At 40.6% G+C, this 24,656-nt stretch overlaps 2 protein-coding genes across 6 annotated transcripts; one reads left to right on the plus strand and one right to left on the minus strand.

Moving 5' to 3' along the window:
• Positions 1-269: 269 nt before the first annotated feature.
• LOC108051107 (putative uncharacterized protein DDB_G0289963) lies at positions 270-4,290 on the minus strand. 5 transcript variants are annotated; one of them, XM_017133069.2, is made up of 2 exons: positions 4,200-4,290; positions 270-1,369 (listed from the first exon to the last, which is right to left on the minus strand). In XM_017133069.2, the coding sequence occupies exon 2, from the start codon at positions 879-881 to the stop codon at positions 270-272; it is 612 nt and encodes a 203-aa protein (XP_016988558.1). In that variant the 5' UTR covers positions 882-1,369; positions 4,200-4,290. The 5 variants fall into 5 exon arrangements, with proteins under 5 accessions (XP_016988558.1, XP_016988560.1, XP_016988561.1 ...); XM_017133071.2 differs by having other exon boundaries at positions 4,196-4,287; XM_017133072.2 differs by lacking the exon at positions 4,200-4,290 and adding an exon at positions 3,755-4,127.
• Positions 4,291-12,439: 8,149 nt separating this feature from the next.
• Positions 12,440-16,015, plus strand: LOC108051083 (transcription factor btd). Its single transcript, XM_017133034.2, has 2 exons — positions 12,440-13,565; positions 14,304-16,015. The coding sequence occupies exons 1-2, from the start codon at positions 12,847-12,849 to the stop codon at positions 15,532-15,534; spliced, it is 1,950 nt and encodes a 649-aa protein (XP_016988523.1). The 5' UTR covers positions 12,440-12,846; the 3' UTR covers positions 15,535-16,015.
• Positions 16,016-24,656: the final 8,641 nt, after the last annotated feature.

Below are 24,656 nucleotides of genomic sequence, written 5' to 3' on the forward strand. Positions count from 1 at the left end.
CTCCGTTCGCCGTAGGTTTTTCCGAGTTGGTTTTTATTACGTCCGAGTTTTATTTTGTTGCTTGTTTTTTGATCCGACAACGTTGAAGTTAGAAAGTATTCTGATTTTGTCAAGGGAGCTTGTGCTTGTTTTCTTGTTTTTTTATTTTTGACAGTTGTTGCACAGGTTGCCAAAAGGTTTGTTTCAGTGTTTAGTTACGATACTTTTTCAGTTTTGGACACTTCTGCAACACACACACGCACATACAACACAACACACAAAAGAGGCACTCAAAAGGCGTGGCTGGCGAGGATTAGGATTTGGTTTTGGTATTGGTATTGGTTTAGGCTTTTGATATCGATGATTGAGACTGATGCTGAGGTGGTCGTTGCTAAGGATTCTGTTTTGCTGCTGTTACTGATCAGTAGTTGTCGCTGCAACGACAGCAACAACGTCGGCGGCGCTATCGTCACCGCAACGACGCCGGGTGGAGACCACGTCGTCGTCGTGGCTCCCGCTTCGGCTCCTCCTGCTCCTGCTGCTCTCCCTTCTTCGTCTCCTCCTTCCGCTTCCGCTGATCCTGGAGGACCGCGCAGCCACCACCGCCTCCTCGTTGCGGCGCCGTTGAGATCGTTGTCGTTGTCGCCGCCACTGGCGCTTTGGCCAGCAGACAACTTCTCCCGCTCCCGCTGGTCCTGTTGCTTCTTCTTATGCTCCTTTTCCTTTTCCCGCTTGACCTGTACCGCTTCCGGTTCTAGTGCTTCCTCTTCCTTGTGCTTCTTTAGCTGCAATTTGTTGTTGTTGTTGCCGCTGCCGCCGCTGCTGCTGCTGCCGTCGTTGTTCTTGTTATTGTTGTTGTTGCAATTGTTGTTTGTCGAACAGCAGCAGACACACGCGTGCATTTTGTGTTGTTGGGCCCCAAAAACACCAAAAGTTGACCTTGGCTGGGCGGGGGGCTGTGTTTGTTGCTGTTTGTTTGTTTGTTGTTGCCTGCCTGCCTCCACTGAGCGAAAAATTAACGGTTGTTGTTCGGCTCTTTGTCTCCTTCTCTTCTCCCTTTTCTTAATCCGCCTTTTCCGCTATCTTACATCTTTTCAGTGATTTGTTTTTTTGGCGGCTTTTTTTCGGCTCCACTTCTTTTTATATATATATATATATTGTTATATATTATATATGTTATTATTATATATTAGTTTGATGCACTTGATTCTGTTTTCGTTTATAATAAAAAAAAGCAATTCACAATGTTGGCTGTTGATGTTGGGTTTGTTGTTTTTCGGTTGTTTTTGTTTTTGTTGCTGGCGCTGCTGCTGCTGTTGTTGTTGCTGATGTTGATGTTGTTGCTGCTGCTGCTACTGCCGCCGTTTGCCGCTCTAACATTGCACATAAACTGTAACGCACAAAATAAAATGCTTGCCTATTAGATTTATTGAACACACTGAATCGAATATTTATTTATTTTTTTAGCCGCGCGCGAGTGGCCAGCGAAAACGGAGGGGAAAAGGGAAACGGGAAACTAAACGAAACGATATGAAAAGGGGCGAAAAGGGAACGAGAACGTACATTTCTCTCTCTCTTGTCTCGCAATTTTATTCGGCAAATTCTACGCGCTGTACTCGCTGCAAACGTGTGGACGTGTGTGTTGGTCTCTCGCTCTTTTGGCGCACACCACAAAAATGAAAATAATATAATTTATTTTGCCGCCAGGCCCCGAAACAAGTGCCGTTGCTGGTAAAATTATGATTTAAAAAATTATAGGAATTTGAGAGTTAAAAAAGTTTTACAATTGAGGGAAAATACCCCCTTAAGGAGTGCCAAATAATGCTAAAGCACTGTAACTACAACTAGAAATGCCAGCCGGCTAAGCCTATTGCTCAGCGCACAATTTACATTTTAAATGGCCGTAAAAGTGGCCGTATTTTGGTTTTGCTTCCGCGTTCGAGCGGCCATCATATGAAATTAAAGTTGTTGGGGCTGGCGAGTGGCGAGTGGGGAGCGAGCGGGACGACACTAGTAGTGGGGCTGGCTGACAAAAGCTTTCACACACACACATATTTAAGGTTTGGGGCGCGCGTACAGAGAATTCTCACAGCGACGCCAACGTTTTCACCACACAGTTACACACACGCACACACACACAGGCAGACCAACGAGTCAGTGCCAGAGCGAAAACACGACCACGAGAGAGAGAGAAAGCGTGCGATAGTATAGGTGACGAGCGGCGCATCGCATTGGTGTGCATACACACACGACGGGTAAGCGGCAACGAGTGCGAGGAGCATTGGAAAAAGAAAGAAAAACAGACGACAGAAATATATTCCATTTTTTTCTGTGTTCGCTCGTCGTTTTCGTTTCGTTTTCTTCTTCACGTCGTTTCAAAGTTTCTATTGCAGAAATTTTTTGTGTTGTCTCCGCCGCAGCGTTTTTTATTTTTCACGGCCCGCACAAAAATCGCAAAATTCAACGATGCAAATGCGAAATTCGAGAAAATGCTGTAGAAAATTTGAAAAAATTTCCGGCCTTATTTCGGTCCGGTTTCGAATTTTCACACCACAACCGATTGCCACGCACAAAATTTCTAAATATTCTTTGCAATTTTACCGAGTTTTGATTTCGTACCATATATTTTTCACATTTTCCGGCGATTTTAGAAAAATCCCACAAACTTTTTCGCAACACTAAAACAAAAAAATTTCAGTCCGCTTGTGTTAATCGTTCTCCGAGCCAAAAATGTTTTTGCTTCAGTGTGACCGCGGCTGGCCGTTGAAATACACCACCGAGCACGGAAATACACTAAAATTGACTGCTTGACGAAACACGCGAGTGCCGCTCTCGTTGCTCTCGCGACCTGTTAGTCCGCTGTTATGGCTGAAAATGCCATACAAATGCCGCTGTTACCAAGCTCTTGTCGTCATAACAGCTGTTAGCCGCTCACGCCACGCGCTCTGGCGAGAGCCGACACGCACACACTCGCACACATATGGCGCGCCAGATAACAAAACAGCGAGTCCAGAGATGAGCACTACTCACCGGTGACAAACTCGCCGATATTTTATTGCGTCCGAAATCACTGCTTGGGTCACGATAATGTCGTGACAACGAATATTTGCAAGCATAAATAAGAAGAGGAAAAAACATTGAAAATTTAAAATTATTTGGGCTGGATGGATTTTTCCTACCTATTATTTATTTCCCACAAAGTTTAAAGAAGTTAAAAGTTCATACTTTGTAAATTTTAAAGAAAAAAATTTCCCGTGTTTTACTTCCTGTATTTTAATTTTAAGATGGATAAAAAAAAGCAATTAAGAACGTCAAATGGTGAAAATAGTCTTCTATTATCTTTAGATTCGTTAGTTATTTTATATTTGTAATATTTTAATTCATATTTTTATTCGCTAAACAATAATATAAACATCTTCAACATAGATGTAAAATATAGTAAACGAAACACTTTCTTTTCTCTAACAAAAATACATCCACACATCTTTAAAGAATTGAAATTTGGTGTCTATTACTAACAAAATGATTATTTTCTATATGGTTAAAAATAAATTAAGTAACGATATTTACAGGGGCAACTAAGAAAATCACTAGAACTGAGCATCTCTAGTGGGTGCAGTGTGAGCGTGTCGCCGCGAGAGCAATGAGAGCGAGAGAGAGCAAGCCGAAAAATCAACCGCCGCAGGATAACACTATCGTTGTCCTTGTCCAACGAACCGGTGGCCATGCAAACAACGCACAGAACAAATTAATTTTCAAATTATTCCATTAATACCCCACAAGCTTCCCATTTTCCCGCAGGATTTTGGTGTCCTGCGGATGCTCTTTCGTAAACTTTCGAGCACTTTTTCGATTTTCGCGCGCTGTCGATGGGATCGTATTTATTTACAATTTTTTTGTTAGCGGCCGCCGTTGTTTGTTGCACATACACAGCACGCACACACGCTTGCACTGTGACACACTGATGCACACACACCGACACGTTGTCACCGAAACGAGCGGGATGGCAATTTCGTTGTGTAGCGATCGAAGATTGAGTGCAAGCGGGATGGCACGAACGAGACTGGAGCGAGACGGGTCAGCGAGTGCCTCTTTTGCGATTGGGAATAAATGCCCGACTTTTTACACTAGATGCGCTGGTTATTATTTAATTATTCTATTTTTCTCGGAACATTGGCAATCGACGGCATTTAATTTTCCTCAAAACACGCCTTACAAACCGATTGATCCGACGATGTCTTTGCTGCGCCTCGCGTGTACAATTTGCGCCAATTTCCCCCCTTTTCCTGCTTTTTTCAGCCCTCTCTTCGTCTTCTTCTTCCAAGCATTTGTCTGCGGCGCAGCGCTGCCGCACTAACTTATTTGTAGCTAGATAGCGGAATTAGATATAAATATAGCTTTTTTCTGTTTATGTTGTTATTTGCTCTTAAATTATTCAATTTGCAATATCCTTAAATAGCAGTTCAGGACAAATTTAATAAATAATATTTACCTAAAGAATAAAATTAAGTTTTTGTTATAAAAAAGGTTTTCTAAATTTTTTTTGTAAAAGCAAGGTCAAATATTAATTTAATTTTTTTTATATCAAATAAATTTCCAAATTAATTTGTTTTTGGTTCAAACTTTTCTGTAAGCAATAAAAGCCAGATTTTTAGCAAGTTAACCAACTAAAGGTCGACGGTGTATAAGTTAAATTTGATCGTTTTTAATAAATTTGTTGTTTAACGAAATACAACAAATTATACCAATGAAATTCTGAAAATCGATATAAGCCGAAAAAATTTAGACACAATCCACGGCTTGGAACCCAAATAAGGACCTAGCATAGTCTCCAACCGTCAACGCTGTTCCTACTGTCAGTGTAAAAATTAATTTGACTCATGTAAATGTTAAAAAGTGGCGCCCCTCATCGGCTTTTAATAAAATTAACGTGACCAAAATTGGAATCTTAAATACATATTGTCGGTAGGTGTCGCCTTAGGGAATTCAAATAACTTAAAATACATTCTTATATTTACAAAGCTTAAGAATCATAACAAAATGCTTTTAAAAAATATACATTTTTCATTTAAAGATAAGAAATGAAACAATAGTCTAAATTTTCGAAAACTGGCCTTGCCGAAAATTGACCAAAAACCTACACCTCTAAGCCCATAACTTTTCGTACAGACATCCGATTTCAAAACGGCATACCTCTAAATAATTGTGGCTTAATTCTCTAAAAATTTGTGTTTTTATTTTATTTTTTATTTTTGGGTCGATTTTTCGTTATTTCCAAATTTCCGAAAAATGGGCTTGCAGAAAAGTGTCCAAAATCAAGTCTTCTAGGCTCATAACTTTTCTTACAGACATCCGATTTCAGAGTGGCATACTTCAAAATGATTGTAGTTTGATTCCCTAAAAATCTGTGTTTTTAGTTAAATTTTTTTTTTTGGGTCGATATTTCGTCATTTTTAATGATGTTACCTTTCCAAACTTTCGAAAAGTGGGTTTGCGGAAAAGTGCCTAAAATCAGCACTTCTAAACTCATAACTTTTCTTACAGACATCCGATTTCAAAGTTGCATACTTCAAAATGATCGTGGTTTAATTCTATAAAATTCTGCGTCCCCACTTTAATTTTTTTCGAAACTTTCAAAAAATGGGTTTGCGGAAAAGTTCCAAAAAACTGCACTTCTATGCTCATAACTTTTCTTACAGACATCCGTTTTCAAAGTGGCATACCTCAAAATGATCGTGGTTTAATTCTCTAAAAAACTGTGTCTTTACTTTAATTTTTTTTTTGGTCGATTTTTCGTCATTTTCAATGATGAAACCCCCTTCCAAATTTTCGAAAAATGGGCTTGCAGAAAAGTGCCAAAAAACTGCACTTCTATGCTCATAACTTTTCCTACAGACATCCGATTTCAAAGTGGCTTACCTCAAAATAATTGTGGTTTAATTCTCTAAACATCTGTGTTTTTGATTTAGTATTTATTTTTGGTCCGATTTTTCGTCATTTTCAGAAAAGTGACCAAAGCTTGCCCTTTTAAGTCCAACATTTTTTTCACAGAAATCCGATTACGAAGTGGTACCTCTAACAGCTTGTAGTTTGATTCCCAAAAAATCGTTTTTGCAAATCCAATTTTAAGTAAAATTAAAAATTCGGTTAGAGACTCCATCAATCACAGAATAAAAAATATATGTATTTTGAATTTTCGGTTATATAAATATATATTTTTATTTGTTGTACATATAGTGTAATGAGTAAAATTCAAAATCCGGTTACAGTCTTCGTTTACTGGAGAATAATAAATAAATATTTTTGATTTCCTCTTGCACAGGTCGTTTTCCCTTTGAACCTGTTGTGCCACCGACTGAAACAAAAAGCCTCGGGCCAGGACAAAGGAGCAGCGGCAGGTTCTAAGGGCTCAAAAGAACAGCGACTCGCAATTTGGAATCGGACCAATTAGTTGTCCTTTGTCCTGGCACCTTTGTCGCCTGCATTTCGCAAACACACAGCGAAATCACATCGATTTTTCCCATGGCCCATGGCTTTTCCTCAGTTGCCACTGTTTCAGGGGCCAAGGAGTCCTGTTTCGGGGTCGAGGATCCTTTTCTGTTTTTTTTTTTTTGCCCGTGGAAGGGGCTCAGCGGGGCGTGCGGTGCGAAGATCAGAGGAGCGGACCGCCGCGGGGCGCCCTCAACTGATGATCATTTCGACACCCCATTTGAGCGGCTGCCCGGCGGCTTCTTCTCTTCTCCGGTTCTCTCTGGGCAGCTCCTGTTCTCAATACACCGCGAGAAATATTTACAGAAGCTGTTTGACACATTTTTAATCAAAACTGAAAAAGCAACTATTTTCTTTCCCATAATTTGAAGTTTTCTTTAAGAAATTATTTAATGCAAATCAAAAAAAGAAAATAAGGCTCCGCAATAATTTAGATGTTTTTAATTTATTAAAACTTTAGACCATGTTTTAAAATCATAATTTATACTTTTTATATTTAAGAATTAAATAAGTTTAAATAAATTATAAACATTATGAACACTGTTTATTTATTATTAAATTAATATTTATAAAATCATACATTTGAATAAATAATATTAAATGCATGTGTTTTAAAATGGGTTTTAAAGATTATATATAATTTATTTATTAATGAAATTAGTGAACATTTGGTTTATAGAACTTTCCACATGACAATGTCGGGACAACTATATAACTATATTTTTATTTGAGTGTACCAACAAGTGCCTCGAGTTCGGACATCTAGAGATTTGAGCTCGGCCAAGTGATTTCCCGGGAAGTGTTAGAATCCCCTTGTTTCGGCACTCTTTCTTCGCTCCTTCTCTTTCTACCCCTATTTAGGGGCTGTAAATTGATGCTGTTGACATTTTTAGTGCAAAACGGTCCCCGAGGAGATCTCTAATATCTTGTTCGCGGTTCCCCCGCCCCCTGCCCCTCGGGACCCCCCTCCCTCAGCGACACACGCTTCGTCATAAAAGAACAGCCCAGAAAAAACACACACACACTTGGTTGGGTTATATTTATTATTGAAATTAAAATTTATTGTTTGCTGCTATTGTTTTTCTTTTTGTGATCGGCTGTGTGTGTTTTTTGCATCGTTGCCGCTTGATTAGAGAATTCCGTGGAAGTCCGAAGATCCCGATTCCGATTCCGATCCGATCCCGAGAGATGGCCACAAGTGCGCCCCCGAAAAGGTCAAAAAGGGCGTGGCACGACCTTGCGATGAGGCCTGCGGATTGCGCAATCTGTCGTCAAACAGCCGTGCAAGTTGGGCAAATCGTGTATGCACTATATATGGATATATTTGGAGGAAGGGGTGAAGAAAATGGGGGCGTTGCCTGGATCTGCTCAGATGAATTCCTTCGCCATCTGTTGCATCTCGTGGATAATGACGGCAAAATTCAGCAGCAGCAGGATTAGCTCTAAAAAATCCACTTCATATAGTTTTCATACTTTTGGGAATGACATATCTCAGCCAAAATAGAAAAGAGCAGAACGAAATGCATTTGTGCATTGTACTTTGTACTTTAACATAGCATCTGAAGTAAAACAACGTATTTTTACAAATTATTAAATTTTCTTCACTCAAATAGAAAAGGTTAAATAAGTATTCCTTGACTTCAAATTCATTTATAATTAAAAAAAATATTTCATGATAATTTAGTTATTTGGGTTATATAATTGAACAATCTTAATGTGGTTCCTAAAAGTCTAGAAGTCCTACAAAATCCTAAAATGTTCAAAAAAGCAATTAGTAAAATGACAAATTTAATAAATAATAAGACAAAAATGAATCCCAGATCAACTTTGGCGAAAGTCAGAGATTGTGCAGAAGTCAAAGATAGTTAGCGATAGGTAGATGTTCAGAAACAAGGAACGAGATACAAAGTCAATTGGCGAAAAAACCCTGGAGATTAATCTAATCTCCGCCGAAGAACGGGGCGAAGACGCTAGAGAGGCCAAAATATTTGCAGACAGTGAAAGGATTTAGATGCGAAAATCCCCATAAATCCAATTAACACAAATCTGCATAACGGGTTAAGGTTTGCGGTCCTTTTTCGCAGGGTAAAGGATTATGGGTTCGCAAGTCCTGCGCACCCGAAAATTTCAATTGAAGTTTCGTTCGCACTACCTGGCCACCACGATATCTGGCCTCTCGCTCGGATTATCGCAGACGATCCCTTGACTTTTCCTGCTAAGCGATCGTAAAACGTGGATTATGCATTTATGGCACCCCGCACAGCCACCCACTCGCCCACCAACCCAAAGGGTGCGGTTTAATCCGAGACCACCAAAAACCGATGGCCGGGCCATATAGCTGCACTCCAAAAAAATTGGAGTGGCTTCTGGAATTCGTGTCAGAATTATGGGCACATAAATTAGTCAATAATATTGCACTTAGCTGGTTTGTTTTATTAACCAACTGCAATTAACAGTTGTGACCGCAATGATCAGAGTTCGATTTCATTTTGGGTTGCAAATAGATAGTCTATACATTTTGGGGAACAATTTAATATTGTTGAACTACAAAATATTTAATTTGATTATTTGTTTTTCAACACAACTTATTTTATGACATACTGATCAAGCCAAGTTAGAATTAAGTTAGTTAGAAAGTATAGCCTCAAAAAGTAGGAAATATATCCTTAATATAAATATAAAATATTAAACATACACAAAGTCCTTTGTTTTTCTGCGTGTAGAAGACCAGAAGATGTCGCATTAATCTTCAAAAGGACAGCGATCAGGATCGAGAATCAATAATTACGATTCAGGCGTAACCGAGTCGGGGGCTAGGTAGCAAAACAGAACGGGGTTATCCTGACGGATTCTGTTTCTGCTTTCCGGATTAAAGTCGATCCAGCGAGAAATCCCGCGGATGAGGAGCTTTGATGCGACGAAGTCAAAACTTTTCCAGCTTAACCCCAGATTAGTCATCCCGCGATCTCTACCTGAAATCGCTGATCTCCGCCTTGTTTGGTGGGCTCGTCGCGGCTAATCAATTGATTATCGCTACGGATCGGTTCGGTTCGGATCGGAATGGTTGAGATCGGTTTTTGGGGACGTGGGATTGACTGTTGTAGGCTTGAGAGGAGGATTGAAGGGTTCAATCGTGGCCTTATTTCTGGAGTCACTTCCTGAATATAGATTAGGATTCATTTTGCACAATATTTTGACAGATTTACAGATTTTCAGGAGATTTTCAGATCACCTCTTCCGATTTTGTTGCGATCTTAAATGATTAAGAGGTTTAGTTTGAAATATACTTGAAGGATTACTTTACTTATAAAACACTTTAGATTTAATATCATTGCATATAATATATCGTATCATATTTTTAATTTTCTAGGTAATTTTCCACTAAAACTCTTTAAAAGTGGTTGCTAAGTTCAATAAGTCTGTAACTTTTTATTCCCAACTAAAAAACCATGTTTGGCTTATGGAAATTATCGCCTTTTCCCGCTCCCAAAACTCCAAAGCAATTTTCCAACTCCATTTGACCTAGTGGTACAAAAAAGTGGGCGTGATCACTGGTGGGCGGCGGGTAGATAGGGATAGTAGGAACTTTCGTTGCTGTTGCTGCCGACTTTTTGCTAATTGATTATGCGGCGACGTTGTGGCCCAAGGACAAGAACAAGAACAAGAGAAAGAGAAAGAGCAAGAGCAAGGACAAGGACTCGAGGAGGAAGCAGGGTGTATATAATTCCCGAAATGGAGGTGGGCCAGGGGTGGAAAGGGGGGAGGGGCTGGGCAGGCGCAGGCAGACGGTCTTCAAGTCTAGTTGACTTCAGCATTGTCATAAATCTTCGGTAGCCAAAAGGGCCAAAAGAGGAACCGCGGGGCAGGAAGAATCGGGGCAAGGAGGAGACTGCCAGCACGAGACAGACTCCTTGTTGTTGCCCTGGTTGCCTCAATATAATTGTATCTTCCGTTTCATTACATGTTGCCCAGAAGTCCCAGTCGACTACCCACTAAAGATCAAGTTGGGTATATAGGGCTTGGGATATTATGCTTCCCTAAATAAGAAGTAGCGATTGGTAAAATTATAAATTATTGTCTCGAGAATCAACCATAATTCTGATTAATACTGATTATATTATCCTTATATTTTAAATTTCAAAAAAAAAGATTAAGGAATTTAAATGATTTTTTAGATTATCTTTAAATTGTATAAAAATTTACGAAAATATCGAATTAAATGTAAGAGATTTATATTAGTTTTGAGAAGGATAATCTTTTATTTTTTTCACATATAAATAATGCTCGAAAAGACACAATATATGGGTAAGTGGATATTAACTTTCATAGTAATCACATTATCTTTGAAGTACGAATTATGTAAATAACCCCTTAATTTATTTACCCGCGAAATATCAGAGGGTAATTGGCAAGTCGAAATGCCTTTCAGAGGGCTCGTTTCGTTTTGGGAGTCATCATTATCTTTTCACAGCAGCAGCAAATCGTAAAATTTGTGGCCCGGGCCCACGTTGCGTATGCGTAATAAAAAAGACGCCGCATAATAAAAAGGGAGCGAAAACAATAACAACAATTGTGATTAATATGCGACACACACACACACACATGTGCCTTGTGAGAGCGAGAAAGCGAAAGAGAGAGCTGCTATCTCTCTCTTTTGTGGTGGTGTTTGGTCAACGCCCCTTTAAATACAGTTATTTCATTGGGCCGCGACCACAAATTTATTAGTTTTTATTGTTATTGTATTGATATTTGAATTATGCCCGCTTCCCCTTCTTCTTCTTCTTCGGGGTTCTCGAGAGAAAAATGAAAAATTAAATGCCATTAAACAGAAATTTTAATTTAATTAAAATGATGAGCCATGCTTTTTTCTGTCTGCTTACTTTCGTCGAAACCAATTGAAGTACGTGAAATGGTAGGGGCTAAATGGGTTAAGGGATAATGGATAATGGGAATTTAAGCAGATATTCGTGTTTATAATGAAGGTACTAGAAATGTGTTTAAAGTCGAGTAATTTATGGTCATCTAAATTGAAAGGGAAAAATGGGTAAGTATTGTTAAATTATGAAATGTACATTGTGTTAATTATAAAGAATATAAAAATATACTTTTGAACTGTTTCATTTAATTATTGTAAAGAAATTATAATGATTTTGAAAAATTGTATTAAAAAAAAATAGTTATAATATTGCAGATACTTTTTTATTATTTATGGAGCACAATTTAAAGTTTGTTTTTTAATATTGTTTGCGACTTTTGGTTAAGTCTTTTAAACAATTTTTTTCTTGGAATTAATTTTCTGTTTATTGGAAACCAAATATATAATAGTGTCTTAGTTTTTATGACTCTTTAAATCCGATAAATTGTATGATCTGAGCCTAAAGTTAAGTCCAAATTTTCGTCTAAATGGATTCCGATTAAAGATAGAGCAAACTTTTGGCTTAAAGCTATGGTTTGACCACAGGTACAACAACAAAAACAAAGACAAGAAGCAATGTGAGCACCAACAACAACAGCTAGCAAAAACAACACCAAAGGGTAACAACAACAACAAAAGGCATGCTCACCCAATTGCTTTGACACACAAACCCACACATAGAAATTAAAACAAAACGCCTGCGGCAGCAGAACCAAGAACAACAATAGGTAGAGAGAGCAACTCTTAAGTGAGAGCAGGAGAGCAGGATGGTGGTGGAACAGAGGAGCTCCCATTGCCCAACATAGAGTGCGACTGAGATCAAGCTAGTTGCCCCGAAGGCACTGTTTTGGCCAAAAACAACCACCATGGCTGGCCGAGAGCGAGAGAGTGAGAGAGCAGCGGCTAAGCGCGCTAGGCAGGCGTGTAGGCGAGACAGCACTAGCTCTGCTCTGTCGCTGCCTTCTGCCCGCGCCGCTGCCCGCAGCCAAGTGATTCGTTTTGTACGTTGTTAGACTCTCTCGCCGCGTTTTGGAATTCAGTCGACAATCGACGATAATTACCGGTGGTTGTATCACATCCCGCGCAGCAGCAGCAGACCGAGAAGACGCAGCAGAAGAAGTAGCAGCAGCGCAGCAGAGAAACCCGCTCGTATTTCGATTCCATATATATACGCACATCTATATATATATATAGGGAATATACATTGGCGAATTTTCGGTCGCCTTTAATTTGTTTGTGTTTTTTCCGTGTTCACCGCGTGCATATGCAATTACGTGTGCGTCCACAAAAGACTATAATTATAAAACTAAAGTGAAAAGCGTGCCATAATTACACGAGAGCAATATCAATAAGTGCGAGAGCAATGTGCGAAAATTACTAACGAACGCAGTAGCAGTAGCAACAAACAGCAAAAGCAGCAGCCAAAAAAATCACCACATCACATTTATTCCGAGTCTTTCAACATGATCGATGCGGCCTGCAATTATTTGAATCCCTATGCGCAACAGCATCAGGCACAGCAGACGCAGCAGGCGCAACAGCAGCAACATCATCTCCACATGCATCAGGCGCAACATCATCTCCACTTGTCGCACCAGCAAACGCAGCAGTCGCAACAGCAGCAACACATGCAGCAACACTTGCCGCAGCAACAGCAACCGCAACAGCAGCAGCAACAGCAACAACACGACTTCCTCAGCGCCGCCGCCCTCCTGTCCGCCCCCTCCTCCTCCCTCTCCCTCTCCGGCTCTAGTTCCGGCTCCAGCTCCGGCAGTTCGCCAATGTACGGCTCCGGTTCCGGATCCGGCAAGCCACCAATGAAGCTGGAACTCCCGTATCCGCAGGCCTCCTCCACGGGCACCGCCTCGCCAAATTCCAGCATCCAGTCGGCTCCCTCATCGGCCTCTGTGTCGCCCAGCATCTTCCCGTCGCCCGCCCAGTCGTTTGCCTCCATTTCGGCCAGTCCCTCGACGCCCACCACGACCTTGGCGCCACCCACAGCGGCGGGATCAGGATCGGGATCGGGCTCCACTTCCTCATCGGCCTCCTCGCCCTCCTCGGCCGCCTCGGCTGCAGCTGCGGCGGCAGCAGCGGCAGCGGCAGCAGCGGACCTTGGAGCGGCTGCGGTCGCCAGTGCCGCCTACGGCTGGAATACCGCCTACTCCGGATTGGGCCCACCAAGGTAAATATCAGAGTTAATGAATCTGCAAAAACTTTAAGACAGGATCATAGGATCATCAATTTAAAGTAATATAATATCATCAAAACTACAGGTCATACTTCAAATTTTAAGATAGGATCATAGAAATGCACTAGTAGCATCGAAATTTAAAGTTAATATGAGATCCATTGCTGAAAAACTTAAAAGTAGGGTCTCAGATATACATAATAGTTATTTTATCCTATAACAAATTCCTTTAAGAAAACCCAGAAAAACTTAAAGATACGATTTTAAGATTTAATTTTACAAATATCTTTAGAATTACAGAGATTACACTATTAGTTTAAAGATTGAGTTATGATTATCATACAAATAATATGGGCTGTGAAAATTATAGATTCATTTGAATACAGTAAAAGTTATTGCATTTTTTTCACGCCAACATCCAGATTGATTTAAACAGAGTATAAAATGTCTTGCTTACTTTGATATCACTTTATAGCAATCTTTGCAATCAAATGATAGGTTTCAGCATCTAATGATAGGATGGTGATTATAACGATTAATTAAACATTTTAAGCTGCTAATGATAGGGGATGAAAATCTTTGCAAAAAACAATCAAAATGGGTTTTATTTTATTTAATGCAATATAATTATTAATAAATAGTAGGTTCGCGTGTACATTTTAACTAATATTTGACGAGTATATCTGATCAGTTAACTAATCGTATTTTTTGCCGTTTCTTTTCTCCTTCCAGAAGTCAATTCCCGTATGCCCAATATGCCTCCGATTACTACGGCAATGCGGTGGGCATGTCCTCCTCGGCAGCCTGGTTCTCGCACCAGGAGCGCCTGTACCAGCCATGGAGCTCCCAAAGCTATCCGGGCTTCAACTTCGACGACATTGCCTTCCAGACGCAACTGCAGCGGCGCTCCGTGCGCTGCACGTGCCCCAATTGCACGAACGAGATGAGCGGCCTGCCACCGATTGTGGGTCCAGATGAGCGGGGACGCAAGCAGCACATCTGCCACATTCCCGGCTGCGAGCGCCTGTACGGTAAGGCCTCGCACTTGAAGACCCACCTGCGGTGGCACACCGGCGAGCGGCCCTTCTTGTGCCTCACCTGCGGCAAGCGATTCTCCCGATCCGACGAACTGCAGCGGCACGGACGGACGCACACCAACTACCGACCCTACGCCTGCCCCATCTGCTCCAAGAAGTTCTCGCGCAGCGACCACCTCAGCAAGCACAAGAAGACGCACTTCAAGGACAAGAAGAGCAAGAAGGCTCTGGCGGCGGAGGCCAAGGAGCAGGCTGCGGCGGCGATAAAGCAGGAGAGGAAGGAGAAGAAGTCGACCAAGCCGCTGACGCCGCCCGTGGAGTTCAAGCAGGAGCAGCCGGAGGCGCCGCTGGTCAACTATGCGCCCTATGCGAATCTCTACCAGCAGGCGGCCACCAGTGGATCGGGTGTTGGCAATCCCCCACCCCCACCGCCGCCCCTCTTCCAGCAGCATCAGCAGACGACGTCGACGACGACGGCGACGGCAACGGCGATCCAACAGATGGGCAGCTATGTGGAGCCGTGGAGCAGCCGTGCCATACAACCAGCCACTACCTCAGCGAGCTCATCCTCATCCTCCAGCGCCAGCTCACCGGCGGCTGTCGCTGCCGTCTCCCTTTCCGCAGCGGGCAGCGCATCCTCTCCAGCCGCTTCCGCCACGGCACTGGCCCAGCATCATTATGCCGCCTTGGCCATGCAAAGTGAGTCCCAACTGGCGGCGGAATATGGCCTGACCATGAGCGGACTGGCCAGCGGGGCCAGCCAGGACTCCAGCTCCAGTTGCCACATGAAGTCCGAGTATGCGGCCAGCTATCCGGCTGAATTTGGAGCGGGCACTGCCAGCTACGGTTATCCGCATCCGCATCCACATCCGCATCATCATCACAATGCCTGGGCAGCGGCCTATCATCCACATGCAACCGCCTAGGATTACCAAGTTGAATACCAGATTGTTACTGTTTAGTGTTGAAATAACAAAATGCCATAAAGTCCCAAAAGTCCCGAAGGCAACAAAGCAAGCGTAGAACGAAAATCTAGTGTGTGTTTTTTTTTCAGTGTTTATTGTTGACGAAAAAAATGTATGTGAAAATCGAACAAAAAAAAAATCCACAATTACCGCCTAAGACATTATATAATATTATATACATTTAATATATTAACTATACATGTAGCTAGCTCTAGAACTTGAATTTTTTTCCCAATTTTTTTTTCAACCTAGTTAAGGCATTTTTTTTTGCATGTCTGTACATATACAATATATAGCGACTTTTAAGCCATACCATATAGAATGAGAGAAACCATCTAGTTGTGTACCATAATAATTGTTAATTGTCTTTAAGATAAATTATATACAACAAAAAAAAAAAAAAAAAAAAAAACAACAAGGCGACAAAATCCCCACACGAAAATCCTAACAATAAAAAAACGAACAAAATTATATCGGAAAACAAAGCGAATCCAGTTTTTATTATTCTCCGATCCCGACGCACCCTTGTGCTGAATTTGATGGTTCGGTTTGCTTTAAGGGTTGTTTGATCTCGGCCGAGGGTGGTTTCTTGTACATAAAGAGGGACCCAGGAAGCTTCCCAACTTCCGGCGAACTTGATCTGCTTTGGGTGCTGATCTTTGGCGGGATTTGGATAATGGAAACTTGTTCCAAAGCAATCATTATACGTACCTACATTCCCAGACTTATGTTCATCAATGCCATCACTATAAAACTGTAAAAACAGTGTTAACTTGAAATGCCCTTTTCTAATAAATAATATTTAAATTATTTGCTGATCCTTAAACTTCCAATTTCATTTTTATTAGAAATGTCTGTATACTTTGATACATATTTAGGTTTTTCTTAATAGAAATCAAAGTTTACTTTTGAATAGCCACAAAAATCTTCTGTAAATTTTATAGGTTCCATATAATAAGAAATAAATCGTTTGGATCCAGAATTATTTTCTTAACGGTATTTTTAAGTTTTAAGGTTTTTCTAGAATCATATGTTTAGCCACAATTCAACTATAGTTGGATACCTTCAACCATCGTGTTTTGCCCAAAGGACAGTTTGGTTAAAATATGATGGCCCCAATCATATCTAGTTATACTCACCAAAATGTTATGTAGATCTGAACAAGATACGAGTTCCCCGATCATTTTTTTCGTTTCCAGCTTCGAAATTAATTTAATCTCATTTCCCCCGGCCCTTCTAGTTGCAACCGGCGGGGATCATAACTCAGAACGGGCATATTCAATCTGAGGCAACCAATGAGAGTCAATTTAGATCGCCCGACTATCCCACTTTGGGCCAGGCAATCCGAAATGAATTGCCCAACCGAGTTTATAATTAAACGGGTGACTTTGTCCCGGCGAAATGATGGCGTGAAGATTGCCAATCGCCGGAGATCCAATCCGATCCGCCGTGAAGCGATGCAGATAGCGCTCAGATCGATTGCGGCCAATATAAAATATTGATTTATGCTGCCCTGCCCGGGCATCAATCAATTTTCAAGTTGAGTGAGCGCCAAGCCCCCGAACGTGCCACGCCCACTGGGCATCACCATCTTTGGGTTTGGGTTTGCGTTTGGTTTTGGGATTGGGTTCCCCAATGCATTTGCCAGTGGGATTGTGCAAGCGGTTGACAACCCCAGGTTTGGATTGGTAGAGTCTCTCTTCGGAGATCCGAAACAAAATGAAAAAAAATAAAACAAACCGGAGGGTTTCTAGAGGAGGGTGTGATGGGGCAGCCCAACAACTTCACACGCACGTTAATCATACGCCGCGTTGGCCGCTTAAGCGTCCCAAACCCTTTTCGCCCCACCCCCAACCACCATCACCACCATCACCACCATCACCACCATCACCACCACCACCACCTTTTTCGGGGCGCTCCACTAAATGGCAAACAAAATCTGATTGATTTATAACTGAAGTCTGCGGTCAGCGAAGGAAAATAAAACATAACCAAAAGGGAAAAGTCCGAAATAAATAAAAAAGTACAACAAGAAATACAAAATAAAATCTCGCAGCTTAATGATGATAAATGATGATGTTATGATTTGTTAATTTTTCTTCGCGTCTCTTCGTTTTTTTTTTTATTGCGTAGAGGAGTTAACCCGAACATGAGGTATTCGTCTTTTCTGTTTTGGTCGGCTTAATGGCTCGAAAAGTGTTCTCCGTCAGGTTTTGTTCGGGCGAAAGTGTAATTTTAAGTATGGGTTACAGAATCGATGGAAATGTTAGTTGGCCAGTGCGTTTATTAAATGATTGTGCTTATAGATTTTCCCTAATGCCGAAGCTATCTCCACTGAAATATGAAACTCGAAAGGAATTTACACAAAATGTTATATTTAGTTATGATTCAAATATGCTTTAAATTTCTTACGCTAGAGCCCTGATTAATTTTCTGTTCCAAAATCTATGTTTAGGTAAAAATTATGCATCTTATATATTTTTGACTATTAAAGATTACTGCAAAAAAATTAAAGTTTTTACGGTACAAAAAAATATATATATATACAATGTTATATTTAATGATAAAACAACTAAAATACAGTTTCATAACAATCATGTGAGATTTAATAGATTCTAATTAAAACATTTATCTTTAAGAGCCCTTTTTTAAACTTTGTTGAAAAGTACTTGTCCAGAAACCTGTTAGAAAACACAAATTAAACAAATTATGAAATCACAGCACAAAATGTAGTCATAGTTGCGACATCGCCAGGACACAAGTAAAACCACTTAGAAAATTAGATCAGCAGCCGAGAAGTTCCCAGAAATTGTGGCTAACTGACACCACACCTATGGCCACTCGAAAAACTCCGATGCCGAGTCAAAATCCAAGTGGTACATAACACATACTCGACTCGAGTAACTTCGACTTCTGGGCACGCTTCGCATCCTTGATCCTCGATCCTCAATCCTCTAACCTCAAGGATCTCGGATTCTCAAGTGGCGCTGCCGAAGTTTTTGGGGTAACCAGATATCGCTCTAATTTTGATCGCGGCTATAAATAATCGGGCTGCTTGCGCACTTGACTCTCTCTTTTGACGTTTCCACAGAATCGATGTTTTGATCTTCGGCGCTCAGAGTCCTTGGTCCTTTGGCCCTTTGGTCCTCAGGTCCTCGAGAGGACAGCAAATTGAGTTGAGATTATCTCGCTGCCTGCGCTAAGCAAGCGTGTCTAAAAAAGGTCCTGCGGCCGAGATGATCGAACATGACTTAACTAGAAAATGTTTTATGTTTCATCGGCACTTGGTATTTATTAGTTTTTACTTTTCACTTTTTCACTTTTTCACATTTCCCTCGTCTCTCCCTCGTTTTTGGGCGGGGGGGGGCGTTGGCGGTGGGCGTGTTTGACATGGTCATCGGTGATTATAAATTTCGGTCGTGTCCTGCGGTCGAACTGCGAGTCCTGTGTGGGTTCCTCAGCCCATTGTCTTCTGGCCAAAGATCGTTGCGGCATATGGCCTGTGTATTTGGGCTCGATGCGGGTGCAGATCTCGGCAGGAAAAAAAACACAAAATAGTGGATGGCCGGGGCTTAAGATGACATGTGTTTAAAGGATAATCGCGCAACAACAAGATCGCAATCTCGATTGGCAAGGGACCGAGATAAACTGCTCAACGATGGATTGACTTGGCCAGCGGATTAAAATGTAGATATTGGTAGCCCCAGAATGTAATATCTTAATTATTGCCACCTATTAGGAGCCTTGATCGAGCGGAAGTCTTATTCAAAATTGTATAGTTAAGTAAAACCCTAAAGTAAATTAAAGTAAATAGCTTGGTTTTAGTTGTTTTTAATGTAGAAAATGTTACAAGTTTAAGTATTATTTTATTTGAACTATTTTGACTACTTTTAATAGATTAAAAAATAATATTGATAACCAATTACATTTATATGCTGCAATACAAATATTGCATTTATAAAATAAAATACCTTAAAATACAAATGGTAGTCAATTTTAGTTTCTATGTTAAACCAAGTAAATGGCTGATTAGAACACAAAACAATGAAACTAGTGAACTTTAGTTTGCTCCATTACTTAAAGGTTTAACCTATTTGAATATTAAGTAATTACCCATCGAAAACCTGATGAATTTCGATGAATCCACTCGATTTAGTCCCTTGTAAAGATTCCATTGTCGATTTCGGCACGTGACCCAATCACTGTCGAGCACATCAAACCGTGACAATCGTTAAGGATATGAAGGATTGAGGTTTCGATTCGAGCAGCAAAGTGGCCAAAGGGATATGGATAAGGACCCCATCGCTGGACAGCCGGACAACTCAATCGAGGCGGCATCTGCGGCATACAAATTAAAATATTTATGTGTGCATTAGGTGAGGGCAAACATTAAGGACACAACAACTGTGGCAGGAGCCAATGGAAAAAGTGCGACATATGTGCAGTCAATAAATTTTCCACTTTTCATGCTGACAGCACAGAAAAAAAACGAAAGAAAAACGGGGAAAACGGGGAAAACAGGAAAAACAGGGGCGCTCGAGGACCGCTAATGGCTCCACAATGACCAGGCGCATTTAATTCACAGGCACAAAGAAAAAAAAAAGGACCCCAAAATGGAAAAGGACTCGAGTAAATTGCTCCTTTTCTGCTGCATTTAATTTGATTTTATTGTTCGCGCTTCGCTTATTTGTTTGTGTCAAAGGCTGTTTCTTTCGATTTGCTGCGGTTTATCGATATATGGGCCACGCCCACTCCCATACCGCCCGCCGCCCCCATTTCCGCCCACATACACATAAACACACGCGTGTGTTTTGTTTTCCGTTTCCTGCTGAATAGTAGAGCACATAAAAAAAAAAAAATAAGTGGAAAATCTATTAAAATGCATTTAAATGTCTGCACCGTGTAGCGCCCCCCAACCGCCAACCTGCCACGCCCACACTTGGGCCAAAAGGGAGTACTCTATATGTGTATATGAATACCGCATTATGACCACGAAAAAGCGTTGCGAATTGATTAAGTTTTCCCTTTTTCCCTCCTTACCGAATTTCCCCTTCGGAGGGGATAAATCGATTTGCTGCGCCTGCTTTTCGGTGTGATTTCCGTTTCTACAGGGTATCAAAAGCAGGGGAAACGTGGGCGTTATTAGCTGGATAACTCAAAAAAGGAACTTCTGTTTCATTACTGGCTCTTAATTCATACTGCATGCTTCTTTTGTTTTGGTTGCATTTTATTTCGATTTTATTAGTGCCCTAGGGTTTATAGAATTTTGGGAATCTTTTACAAATTGTATAAGGATTTTTATTTATTACTACTCAGGCTAGGCTTAAACTTGGAAAGTTCTTAAAAAAAATTGTGAACATAAAAATACGTAGTAACTTTAATAAAATAGTTAAAAGGATTTTTATTTTGTATACACAATAAAAGGTGGCTAAAAAAAAGCCTACACACATTAGATACCATTAATGTTATATTGTATTATAATTAGATACCATTAATGGTATATTGTATGATAATTAAATAAGATTTGCTTAGGTCATATTGATCATTATTGATCGTGTCTAATATTAATTTTTGAGTTTCTATTGCCACATTTTGTGCACTGGGGCCTATCTGATTTTTCTGCGAATTCGAATCAGGGTTACATTTGTTTCTGGGTTATAAGTGCTATTCCAGTGCGGATTCCATTTGTTCCATTTGGATTGCCAGGTCTGGCGCTGACGTGTGTGCCAACAATTACGCTTGTATAATATATCCATACCGCACTCCCCGGAAAACACCTCCTGGAAATCAACTCGGTTGACATGTGTCGGACAGTTTCAAGTCCCCGTCGCTCCCCTGGCGCTGTGTCCCCCGTTTTGAGTGAGTGTTTTTGCAATTATTATAAATCAAGAATTTGATTTATGCCATGTAACAAACTTCAGCAACGACTGCGAACTATTCGAGGTTATTTACGACCGCAAAACACTTACAAAGTGTGTGGCCCCATGAAGTCCGGTTCGGTTTTGGGTTTGCGTTTGCGTTTGGTTCTGGATCCGGGAGAACCCAGAGAGATTCACCTCAGCTATCCTACCGACCTAACAACAATGTGTGAAAAAATACAACCAAACGCCGATCCCGAACAATGGACTTCAAGTGGGCAATTTCTATTATTTATAGCAGACAATAAACAAAGCCTGTAAATAAATATAGAAATTCGCTCAACCTAGGCTTCAATGAGTGCTCAGAAAACTGCTATATTTAATTTAAATAAGCTTTTCTTACAGTCTAACTAAATTGCGAAATAAGGCAACGCAAATGTTCTATTTTTGTAGCTGACTGTGGGCTTAAACTTTAAATCAATATAGAAATTCTGTCATGGTTTTTTTATTAGTAATTTATAGCAATTCACGGCCCTTAAAATGAAATAGTTATTAGTAGTTTCAGACTTAAACCAGAAATCTTAATGTTTTGTATGGATATCAAAAATGTAATACCTCAAAATTAAACAGATATTAATTCCATAGTGGGTTTCAAGAGAAAATAATTATTATATATTTTAGTTGTGACTATAGTAGTAGTTATAAAAATTGTGTCAAAATCATAAGTACCAAAAAGTAATATTTTTGATAGTAATAGCTTAAAGTATTGTTTGCTAGGTTTATTTTGCAAAAAGTTAACTTTCTCCACTTCATTTTTGATTGCTCTTTACCTCCCGCTAATGAACCCAATGATGAGCTCATGAAAAACTTTTCCCCCTTTTAACTGAAAACAAAAATCTGGCTTGGGTTTTTCCACCCCAACATATATAGCATATATAAATACACATGTAGCCAGCTCTCGAGGTACTTATGCTACCCATCCCCGATTTTTGTTTGCCACTCGAAATCGACACTTGAACAACGACCACAATAAGCTGACTGAGTAAACAACAAAAAAATTTGCATAAACTTTTTTATATGCGCTTGGCGCAAAAAAAAAAAAATAAAGAAGAATGAAACAAAAAACGAGAGGCAGAGGCAGTGGAAAACATGGCCAGCGGAAACGGAAATGGAATGGAAATGGAAATGGATGCCGCACGGTCAGTAGAGTGTATTCGATAAGCTCGGGAATCAGGAACCAGGAATCAGAATTCAGGCATCCTGAACTCCGAACTTGGCGCCAATCGCCGGGTCCGTCCGTCCAACAACAACAGTCCGACAGTCCAACAGTCCGACAATCCGGACAACAACAATGGCCCAAAAGAGCCCACTACGCGAAGGCATAAATCACGGATGGACAGACGGACAAACATTTCAGTTGAAGCAGCGTGTTTGCATTTTTTATGAACTTGTCGAACAGCAACACAATCATGTACTCGATATACATAAAAAATGCATAAAAATGAGAGTCGCAGCGCCAAACAATCGGTAAACAATGGGGGAAATCGGATAAGGACCAGTATACATCATTGAGCTTTGTCGCTTCGTTGCTCCCGCAAAGTTTTCCAACTTTTCGACCACTTTCCCAGCAAAATTAAGCAAACTAACTGAGTGAACTCAGCAAGTATTTGGCACGGCTTGCTCAAAATTGGTATGTGTTTATATGGGCGCTAAATAAGGCATTAGGCATAAATTTGTATTGGTTTAATGTTAATAAGTTGGTCCTAACTAGGATTAAGAAATTATAAAAAAATAGGTTTAAAGGTAGGCAGTATAATAACCAAGGGAGCTATTATTGTCAAACTTGGTTTATAAGTGAAGCTAATTATATTGCTTTATTTAATGCACAAAACAAGGAGATCAAAAAACACAGTTTTTGGAAAATATAACTTAATGTATTGATTTTTGGATTGGTAATGCTTTACACATAATTTCTGTTTTCAAAGAAAGAGGGCATACAAACTTCGTTTATCAATGGCCTGGCAGGAATTGCTTCTGTTTCGTCCTTTTCCCCTCATTGAACAGGACGTTTCATGTGTCAAGCTTGGGCTTCCTGTACGGCGACACCTCCCCCCGCTGCAATGAATATTGAATGCGATTTGGCGGATCGCATTTATCATCTTGCCGGAGCGGAAAAATTAAACACAAACATAGAGAAAAACAGCGTGGAATATGAGAGACTTATGCGGCAGCGGATATCCTTGACACATCCTGTGCGCAATGTCGTATTGTGCGCACTTGCGGAATGAGATACATTTGATGCGATTCCGATTCCGATTGCAATTGCGATGCAATCTGGGATCGTTTTTGGGCATTGATTAGCCGGCTGAACGATCGGATTTCGCCCCTGCCAAAAACCAAAGACCACCGACACCTGACGGGAAGTGTTCTCGGCTTTCCCAGGTACTCCAATCCAATCTTAGGACCCACCATCCAACATGTCAGCGCTCGCCCTCTTTTCCTTTCTTTAATTTTATTTTGTATGATTTTTGTTGTTGTTATATTTCATATCAATTGACATGGCAAAAAATAAGTTTTAGCCCAGCTGCCCGAGCGTCTGCCATATGAAATGCCATTTTATGCTTTATGTGGGCCTGTTAACTGTAGTCTATAATTATCGAGCAGCAGCAGCCGTGGCACAAAAATGTAGGCAAAGAAAGGAAAATATTAAGTTGAAATATTTCATGCCCCTGGGCTGATTACTTGGCCGGCCGCGTGTGTAATGGCAACTGATTTATCGTATTTGAAATATTTTTAGCATTGCTCCTGCTCTCATTCGTGAGCCCCAGCGTCTTCACTTCTGTGTCCGGCATTAGTCAGAGCCCGAGAATTATAACCGACATGTGGAAAAGGGTTCCCACTCCGTTTTCGGACCCGGGGACTCGGCTTCTCATGTGTCTTTCTTGGGCTGCCGTTCGGACATTGAAATGTGAGCAGGGCAGGGCCAAGCAAAAACAAAAATATAAAAAAAAACTAAGCGACAAGCCCTCAAAGCAGTGTTGGTAAATGTTACCTTTTGTTGGCACCCCATATCCTAAAGGCAACTAGAAGTTATAGAAGATTTTACCGAGTTTTAAGGACTTACCATTTAAATTAAGTTTCTTGTTTTATAATGGTAGCTGAGAAGTAAAAATAATAAAAAAAAATTAAAAATTGTGTTGGTAAATGCTATTTAATTCACAAAAC

This window comes from Drosophila rhopaloa, unplaced genomic scaffold, assembly GCF_018152115.1.
Source record: "Drosophila rhopaloa isolate 14029-0021.01 unplaced genomic scaffold, ASM1815211v1 contig_3, whole genome shotgun sequence".
NCBI lineage: Eukaryota > Metazoa > Arthropoda > Insecta > Diptera > Drosophilidae > Drosophila > Drosophila rhopaloa.

Excerpts from the sequence above, each read along its gene's own strand:
- LOC108051083 (XM_017133034.2), top strand. The coding sequence starts at position 12,847 with ATGATCGATGCGGCCTGCAATTATTTGAATCCCTATGCGCAACAGCAT. Across the intron at positions 13,566-14,303 it reads TCCGGATTGGGCCCACCAAG|AAGTCAATTCCCGTATGCCC; the intron begins GTAAATATCAGA and ends TTCTCCTTCCAG.
- LOC108051107 (XM_017133069.2), bottom strand. The coding sequence starts at position 881 with ATGCACGCGTGTGTCTGCTGCTGTTCGACAAACAACAATTGCAACAAC.